The 9,600-nt window shown below is 43.3% G+C and overlaps 1 protein-coding gene and 1 long non-coding RNA gene across 2 annotated transcripts; one reads left to right on the forward strand and one right to left on the reverse strand.

The window, feature by feature from the left end:
* Positions 1–6: 6 nt before the first annotated feature.
* Positions 7–4,056, forward strand: LOC112560568 (gamma-aminobutyric acid type B receptor subunit 2-like). The gene is made up of 9 exons (XM_025232491.1): positions 7–152; positions 414–546; positions 880–987; positions 1,200–1,322; positions 1,830–1,896; positions 2,045–2,153; positions 2,360–2,522; positions 2,832–2,996; positions 3,287–4,056. Exons 1-9 carry the CDS (start codon positions 76–78, stop codon positions 3,389–3,391), a joined length of 1,050 nt encoding a protein of 349 aa, XP_025088276.1. The 5' UTR covers positions 7–75; the 3' UTR covers positions 3,392–4,056.
* Positions 4,057–4,626: 570 nt separating this feature from the next.
* On the reverse strand, positions 4,627–6,715 carry LOC112559964. The gene is made up of 3 exons (XR_003098447.1): positions 6,285–6,715; positions 6,036–6,152; positions 4,627–5,632 (listed from the first exon to the last, which is right to left on the reverse strand). It is a non-coding gene; the product is annotated as an uncharacterized LOC112559964 (long non-coding RNA).
* Between the last annotated feature and the right edge of the window lie 2,885 nt (positions 6,716–9,600).

Consider the following 9,600-nt stretch of genomic DNA (forward strand, 5'->3'; position numbering starts at 1 on the left):
GGTGGGAGGATACCGCATGACAGGAAGGCCAGAAGCCCATTACCTGTGTACCTGCCGAGGGCGGCGTTCATCTCCATGACAGTGATCTCATTTTGCGGCTTCCTAATAGCCCTCACTTTTGCCGCCATCAACTTCAAACATCGACATCTCAAGTAAGTCTGATTTCGAAGAAATAATTTTCTCTTTTGGGTAACGTTTTAAAAATGACACCCACTCGACGGAAAAAGCCACAAGAAAATGAATGCTCTATACACGTGACCACCACTATTATTGTTGCGAAATTGTAATAAGCAGATAAGTTTGAAAGTGGCAGCCATACCTTGAGTGTCTCACTCTCACTATACCCCCAGTCTTTGACTCTCGCTCTATTTTATTCCCAGTGTTTGACTCTCGCTCAACCAATTTATTCTCAGGGTGATCAAGCTGTCATCGCCAACCATCAACAACTGGATCGCGGTGGGCTGCGCCCTTGGCTACTTGTCCGTCGTGCTGAACGGCCTCGATGGCCGCTTACTGACACCGCAGTCCGTCAGCGTCATGTGCAGCGTGAGTTGCTGTAGCGAATCCCTAACCCACCTTCAGATTCCTGCTGATTCCTGGTTGGCTCTTGCCTGACATTTGTTCTTGTTGATCTTCTGTGTTGAGTCCACTTGACCTTTGTCTTCGTTGTTGTTGATCTTATGTGTTGGATCTTTCCTGTATTTTCGATTTTCATGCTAATTTATATTAGGTTCTAGCTTAGCGCTTGTTCTTGCTGACCTTGTATGCTGGCTCTTCACTGTCCCTTGTCCTTACTGATCTGGCTCTCGTCTGCTACTTAGTTTTTTTTCATCCAAAATTGTGGACTTGCTTTTGAAATCCTGTTTACGTGTGTTGTAGGCCAGACTGGCCACCCTCAGTGTGGCCTACACCTTGGCCTTCGGTGCAATGTTTAGCAAGACATGGCGCGTCCATCGAATCATGACCAACAAGAAACTGGACAAAATTGTAAGCTTGCGACGTCAGAACTCTGTGTATTTATAGGTTTATTTGTTAGTTGAAGGAAGAGAAAGAAAGAGTATGATATATGTGGCGTTCACGTGTGTGTGTGCTATAGCTGACAGCTTACAGTTTTTCTTGATGCATCATTTTTGTTTATTATTTTTAATACAAAGAGAGCTCAAAACTCATGTTGACTTGCTGATGATCTTTGCGTGCAGAAGGTGAAGGACCTTCACCTCCTGGCTTGGCTAATTGTGCTTGTAACCCTTGACCTTTTCTTCCTTGTCCTGTGGAACATCATAAACCCTCTGCGCAGAGACACGAAGCCTCTAGAGGTGCAGGTATGTGGAACTTCCCATGCTGACAATCGTGTAGCATACCGACATGGCCAACAGGGGTACACAACGAGTCGATAAAATAGAAGGAATCTCCATTTGCACAAATGTTTTCAAATAATGGGTTAATTGGGCTAGAAAGAACTACAAGGTACTATTTCTCCAGATGTATATGCCTCTTCAGGTCGCAAAATACAAGCCTTTGAAAATAGTTTCCACCTGAGATCTGGAAAGAGGCTAAGGTCTTATTTCCCATGTCGTCACAAAGGTAAGCTTATTTCCTAGCATGTGCTCTACTTCTTTTATTGGCTTCTGGTCTTCAACGAGAGGATGCTAGACTTAGTCAGTCCCTTAGTTAAAGGGAATATAACGATGGCAGTGCTACGTCTTCCAGCTGCTTGGTCTTGATATTTGTTTCCCCTGTGACAAACTGGTAGACATAACGGACGTTCATCTTGATGTTCGTTCCCTATAAACTGAGATTCACGATGCACATTCATCTTTAATTTGCAGACTGATCCAGAAGATCCCGACCACCTCTATCTGCCGTACCTCGAAATTTGCGTCTGTCAGCATAAAGGTATCAATGAATATTTATCTGGGCCATGCTTGTGTGTGTGTATGTGCTCGAGCGAGCAGTTTTGGCCGTTTGTATTGTTAGTTCTTTTTATTAATTTGTGCTCTGTGTTGCCAAAGATTTGTACGTTTAATGAGTTTGCTGTCACCAGAGTATTGGGTGGGAGCACTGCTGGTGTACAAGGGCCTTTTGCTTCTGTTTGGCATCTTCCTGGCCTGGGAGACGCGGGGTATCAAAGTGCAAGCGCTCAACGACAGTCGGTAGGGAGTGTGTGTGTTGGCGGGTGGGTGCGTGAGAGAGAGACAAAAAAGAGAATAAGGGCCTTTGAGTCCATTCAAAAATTAGCATCAAATATATTACAGGGGAAATATATGAAAGAGAGTGCGTGTGTAAGCGCGCGCATGTATGTGTGCACATCAGTGATAGTATTATTCCTTGATATGTTCTGACCTTTTGCATGCTGCAGTTACATCGGGTTGTGTGTCTACAATGTAGCTGTGCTCTGTGTTGTTGGCGTGCCCGTCAATTTCCTCATCAACGATGAAAATCACATGGGTAGTTACCTCATCACCTCAGCTTTCATTATTCTTGCGGTCTCAATAACCCTCTGCATCGTTTTCCTTCCCAAAGTAAGTCTTGTTTTCTCTGTCTCTTTCACTCTCAACTCTCTTTTCTGTCTCTCTCACTCATTCACACACACACACATGTACACTTTCTCTCCCAAGTCCCTCCCTCGCTTGCTTGAAAGTACGACCCAAATCAATCTCTGTCGCACACAGACGATGTATAGCAGCACAGTCAGGCTTCTCCACACAAACATTTAACTGAACCTGGCAGCAAAATAAATACAAACACTTGCCTCCTCTGATCGTGATATTTGCTTTGTTTGACGAAGCGATGCTAAGTGCCTCGCATTCTTGGATATTCTCTCTCATCAGCTCTACACCGTCTACCGCAACCCCAGTGGAGATGTTGATGTCCGCTTCCCCACACAACATACCGTCTTCAGTGTTGAAAGGGCTTCCGGGTCAAAGGTCACTCCCTTGAGCCAGATGGCCAATAACATTGCTTTTCAGCGACGCCTTGAAATATTAATATCGAAGGTAAGCGTGAGTCGGGGACGAGAATTTAAAAACAAAAGAAAACAAAAACTATTCGCATTGTTAATAGGGATTCTTTTCTCACAAGGCTTAGTATAAGTTTACATTTGCGACAAAAATCACAGCCCAGCATTCCACAGGTAGTGCTATTCAAGAGAGCTAAGTCGGGTTGAGGGATCTCTGCATGGAAAAAGAAACTTCTCTATCAGGTCCTTTTGCTGTGACAGACTGAACCATGGAGTGCTGAGCGCTTGCAGATGTGTATTTGATGACATGTTGTCGCTTGATTGCAGAAAGACCAGGAGATCCAGGAGCTGAAGGACGAGATCGCGCGGATCCAGGGTCACGTGGGCTCCGCATTGCTGCTGAACGGACCGACGTCAGACACCGCCGCTTGACCGTTGCCTGGAGGACAGTGAGCTCACCGGACAACTAAACTACAGAGCTGTTCATGCCCAGTGTAGACTTTCTGCTTTCGTGTCTGTGCTTGTTTCTGTCTAGAACTATCGAGACCCTTAATCGTCTGCCATGTTTCAGTTACTGCTTCTCGTTATGTGTGCAAGCAAGTACGTCATCTAGAATTTTCCACTTCCCCAGTGTTTTATTTATATTATATACTGAGTGATAAATCTGGCAGTAAACACACATGTATGCGTTTCACTCATGGGTGAACGGCTGGTTACGGCATCCCCAACAGTTCACACACAAAAATTTTGAGAAATGATGATCGTTTTTCTCGCTCGTTTGGCCGTTACTTGATTAGTAGCTAGATGTTTCTAGCCGAGTCATCTGACTTCCAATCTGAACAGTTATCTTTTGTGCCTCAGTCTCAGATAATTACCTTCACGGTCTCTGACTTTCGATTGGAATGTATTAGCCTTTTCATCAGTGATAAATCTTCATCAATCTACGATTACGCTCTAAACTATAAGTTCGGCCGTTAAGATCGTCAGTTTAAGATTGCTTCTTGGATGAATAAGTCAGGTGTCGAGTTGATGTATCAATCCGGCTTGCATTTTTCTACTTATTGGTTTATTTCGAATAAACAGTTTCAGAAACTGTAGGACAACACACTCCTGTCGCTGGTAGGTTTCTACTGGCTTTTGTCTAAATGTTTTAAAGCGTCCGTTACGCTTACCGATTGTCCGTTGGTTCCTGGGTCCAACTCTTTTGTGTCAAAAACCATCAGTAATTCCCGTAAGACTTGCCGGTGATTCACTGTAATGGTCGTCTAATAACATATTAAACACTTGTTTGCAAGCTTGGTGTAAATGCTTGTTGATTGCAAGCGAGATATGTTGGCACACATTTCTCTTCTTCCTTCTTTTCTTAAAATAACCATGAAAGTAAGCTGCCACTGTTATTCCTTGTCAAGGTTGGTCTACTTTTATTTCTCTGTAGAATAAAGAATGTTTTTGAGAAGATTGTTGACTCTAGCCACCTAAACCCATTATTTATCTAGATGAGCTAATTTGCGTGCTCTTGTGTGTGTGTGTGTGTCATCATGCTAGTACTCTTGTGTGCATGTATGTAACCTTACATATCCCTTAAACCGTCCCTCTCAACACACACACACAGAGCTAATACAGCTAAATCCTCTGTCGCATAACACGAAAAGGCCACTAATGATTTTTAAAAGGTTTAAATCCCTTATCTAAAAACAGTAAAAGGCAACAAATGATTTTAAATTTAGTACTTATGCACTGTCCTCCCTCTCTCTCATTCTTTCTCACTCATGCATTTTGCATGAAGTCAGAAATTCAAATGTAGGCAAACATTCTAACCAGTGTTCCTCACACCATGAAGATCGGCCTTATCCGGGCCCCATGCGCTGTCCGTAAAAAAGTTTACTTCTGATGACAGCACTAGATCCAGCCGTGCAGCAGACGGCAACACATAATTTTATATTAATATATTATAAACTATTGTATGAATATAAGAAGTAAATGGCCCAGAAATGTGCACACCGTTCAACTACTCTTTGCGTCTCGCGCAGCTTGAGAGGCCCACCCTAGGAGTATGGCCACCCGTATGTAGTCGCTCCAGAGTCTAGACTGCCGATTCACTTGTCTCCATCGAGTGCTCACCCCTCCCTCCGTCGTACTCGATTATCCTGTCTCAAACATTGTCCAAGCCACGGACAAGACATCCAGTCCCTCTGCTGCTGTAATCTAATGTCTTGTGCATCTCTCTTCCCTTCTCCTGACTTTCTCAATTTAACTCATATGTCAAGATTATGCCCAGACCATCACAGAACTAAAGTGCGTGAATGTGGTTTTTTTCCAGTCCAACATGATGCACGTATAATCCTCAGCGTCTTATATAAAGTCGTTATCGATTCAAGGGTATATCAACTACAGCTACAACCGTATTCTAAAGTTGGGAATGTCGGGATTGACCCTTGCATTAAAACTATCTTCAAGCCTTCCGACAGTGGTCACGACTTTGTCTCTGTCACACGTGACCTGTCCACTGCTCGCCTACTTGAAGCCGACTGTCTGCCAGAGGAGGACGACGATGAGAACGGCGACAAGGATGAGGAAGATGCCAAGAATGAGGCTGGCGACGGCGATGTCTCGTGCATTCCTCCCCAGTGTGCGCGCTTCTGCGAAATTCCCTTCGTCTTTTGCAAATCTCGCCTGCAGAAAAGAGAGAAAGTAATCTGAGGATGTTAAAGACCACCCGCAGTGCACGAGCGCACTAAAATTCCTGTAAAGACTCATTCCATGCCACGATTAAAGTTCCACAATCTTTTGTTGAAGTATTCAAGTGCAAAATCCCCTTTAGGTGGAAATTTTTTCCCCTCCTAAAACAAACAACAAAGACTTCAAAGCCTGGACGGTTAAAACCATAGCTGACGAGACAACGCACGCGCGCACTAAAAGAACAAGAATTCACACACCTACATGGTCATACAGTTTATATTGCGCCCAATATGCCATTATTTGTGTGGCTTACAAACCCCGCAGGATCGGTTATCAGCAAGAGATTTTTAAACATTCTTCATAACTTTTCCACGAACAAGCGCGAGGTGTGACGTACCCTGCAGGAGTAGAAGAGAGCAGCCAGACCCACAGGACAGAAGCACAGAAAGGTTGAGATGCAGGCCAAGGCGCCATAACTGCTGGGGCGCTCTTGTATGAAAGGACTGTCACTGTCCTGAAACAAGTCGCGATGCTCCTGAGCATGTTGCTGATAGTCTATAGATCATGTGTATGTGTGTGTGAATATAGATATAATACATGTATATACATATGGCGGTATATGCGGGCACACACACACGAGACGTACTCTGCTCGCAGACAGAGAGCTGAGAGGAAAGCCGTTGGCGCCATCCTGGGGGCCCTGGTACGCACGGTATGACGACAGGTAGGCTTCGTCTGTGTTATATTGCGGGATGTCCGCCACTGCCCATGAGCATCGAGAAACAAGACAGAAACAACATGGCAACACCTTATGTCATTATCATGCACTTTCTAGACCTTGCCCTATGTTCTAGCAATGTTTAATTAAACTGATGCGCATCTTCATTTTGTGCTCTCTCGTTCTCCTTCAGTAACCTGGTCACAATCTCACAGCTCTTTCACTTCACACTTTCTGCTTTCCACTTCTTTTCTTATTTTTCTCCTAATTTTATTATCTTAATTTATAAACTTTATACGGTTTTTAAATGCGATCATCTTTTACTCAACCAGTCCATTAATCAATCAACCAATCGTTTAATAACTCTAAAGTATTTATAAGAAAAAACTGGCGGCATACAGATTTATCAGGGCATACATCTCTTACCGATGTCGTTTGCCTTGCTGTTCATTTCTGGAGTTTGCTCGCCTTAAGATCACGTGATACTGCCAGCACGAGCAGAAGCTGTCATGGACATGAACTCAAGAGCTGATTGAGCTGTCTGCTCCAAAGTGTTCCACAGAATGGAGGTGAAGTGATAACACGAGCAACAAATAAAGGAATGTCTACATTAAAATAAATGTACAGATATCTTAGATCATGTTTAAACGCAGATCAAAATATATTCGAATATGTTTAATAATGGAACGGTATCCACTGTTCGTGTGGGTGTGACAAACAGGAAGAAGAGGTGTAACAGAATTTATGTGGATATGTCCGACTTTGGCAGAAATGGGACTTTGCTCAGAATGCGAATTATGTGTTGCAGAGTTGTCACGATGCGTCAAGAAAAGTAGACTTCCGTCATTCACATTTTCTTCCCACCAAAAAAAAAAAAAAAATAGCACTCAGAAACACCCCAGACCAATCTGAGAGACATAGTTATAGCATGAGTCACTCTGTTAAATCATGTGCATCAAGGCGTTTCACCTGCGAGAGGCTGGTCAAACTGAATTAGTATTCAGGTGCAGCCGTGATCGAGGACTTTGGGTCAACCAGGTCAACAGCGGTTCGTGCTTCTGACAAATCGTTGTTTCCCGGGGGGAAAAAAATTGACAACGTTGCTGACAGAAGGCCAGATGATGATGATGTCGAGATTTTAGGCCATTTAAGAAGTCAGCACCTCTCATGTCCCAAAGAGCAGCCTTACCATGAATTACATTGTGAGGGTGGTGCCGACTTGCACTTGGCTAAATGATTCCATTCTATCAATAAAGAAAAGAGCAATCCAACTGCTCTTCACTAGCTTTCCTAATAGTAAACGGTACAAAATGTTGTTCATGTCATTTTGTTCGGCATCTATTGAATTACAAACTACCACAATTCACAAAATTGAAGAAGCAGACTTCGTAATAGGTATAATTATTTTTAATAATCGTAATGAAGGCAGATTTATATAATTTATTGCCCTATTGTAGATTCAATGTGCTTTACACGATTAAAAACTATTAAATACAAACATGAAATGTTAATAGCACACCTGCAAAGACCAAATGTTTCAAGAAATAATTACATGGAGATACAATAAGAGACAGAAATAAAGGAAAGAATTGAGAGTGATGCACGAAAGCATGTCACAAGAACACTGCATTAATAGAATCACAAGAAAATGTAGCAGTCGTGGCAAGGTGGAGTCTACAGATTGCTAAACTATTCGAAAGACACGAATCTTAGAAAACCTGAAGTTGTTATAGTGCCCACAAAGACTCCCAGTACAAGTGTCAATGCCTGTAACAATGCAATACATTTGCAGATTCTGAATCCGAGATGCCATCTGAGATCTTTACTTACCAGATAAAATTTGAGACTGGTTGAAAAATCATTAACCACAGACGTCTTCACCAGAACCAATACTCGTGAGGCTAAAAACTAGCTTCTGAGACACACAAAACTGTGAAACTGTTAGTCTGTTCTCCCACACAGTGTATCAGCAGATACGAAAGCTGAACAGGTACGGAAGGTATACCTGATGTGAAGTGTAGATGACTTGTAGATGTGTGAACTAAAGCAGCAAGGAAGCTGCTGGATAGCATGATTGATGAGAGGTGCGTCTAGCCGGATCCTCCACCCCACACCACTACCACCACCAACACACCTTTCCGTATCCACATTCCACTTCATCATCAGTCTTCTGTGCGGAAGGTGGTAGTTCACTGATGGTACTCAGTCGACCATGGTTGGATGATGATGACCTTTTCTTCTTTTTCTTTCCTCACTTGAGTAAATTTGACAAGTTTGCATTGCACTTGTTGCCTTGGGCAGATACATAAATCTTGTTCTTGTTTCTAAGACGGCATAGACACAGAGATGGCGACTACCGAGAGAAGTCAAGCGTGGGGTGTGCACTAGTGCCTTAATCCCGTCCATTCAGTGACTTCCAGACCCTTGGCCACCTGCTCCTTGAATACACGTAAACACACCTGAAAGGTAGACTTTTGATGGAAATAAATCAGCTGTCTCTGAAACCTCAGAAAATTTGCTTCCGCTGTTAGCAGTCTTTGTTGTTGTTTGTGGCTGCCGTTCTGAGTCGTCGCTCGAGCTTATCCATATCGTTTAATCCATCATCTCCACTTTCGGCAGGAATACTCTTTTCGACTCCAAGAAGGTCGTAGGCTATGTCTGGTTAGTGCATGTTTCTCCGTTCTTAGATGTTGTCGTGAAGGAAGGGAGGAAAATCTATTACACGGAGCCAGTTACGACGTACCTCAGGGCAAACTTGGAAAACTTCGTACTTCGAGACTGTGTCGATCTGATGTCCGGGATTTTAGCGGTTTTGTGTGTTGAGAGAAACAGAGAGAGGGAGAGGCAAGTAGGGAGCCTAGGGAGGGAGCGAGCGAGTCCTATCTCCCCTTTCTTTTGATCTGCTCCACGCAAATATGCGCTAACTTGGGCGACTGTACATTAGACAGATGTGTCATAAAGCACGGCCACATAATTAAAAAGCGATGATCGAGTTGCGCGAGCACTCCTTGCGGCGAGCACTCTTTGCGGCTCATACGTTGACCTTCCAGGGTGGGGGAAAACCTCGACAAATTGATTTCAACAAATAATTTTTTTTAAATCACAATGTACTTCCACGGATTGGTTTGTAAATACTGACATGATACTTTTGAAACAGGACCAGTCACTCGACCATTGACTCATACAATGACAGTCATGAACGCAATTCATTTTCAAGTTAACTTACGTGGCTTAAATATACTGC

This window comes from Pomacea canaliculata, linkage group LG3, assembly GCF_003073045.1.
Source record: "Pomacea canaliculata isolate SZHN2017 linkage group LG3, ASM307304v1, whole genome shotgun sequence".
NCBI lineage: Eukaryota > Metazoa > Mollusca > Gastropoda > Architaenioglossa > Ampullariidae > Pomacea > Pomacea canaliculata.

Excerpts from the sequence above, each read along its gene's own strand:
- LOC112560568 (XM_025232491.1), top strand. The coding sequence starts at position 76 with ATGACAGTGATCTCATTTTGCGGCTTCCTAATAGCCCTCACTTTTGCC. Across the intron at positions 547-879 it reads CCGTCAGCGTCATGTGCAGC|GCCAGACTGGCCACCCTCAG; the intron begins GTGAGTTGCTGT and ends CGTGTGTTGTAG. Across the intron at positions 2,997-3,286 it reads TTGAAATATTAATATCGAAG|AAAGACCAGGAGATCCAGGA; the intron begins GTAAGCGTGAGT and ends GCTTGATTGCAG.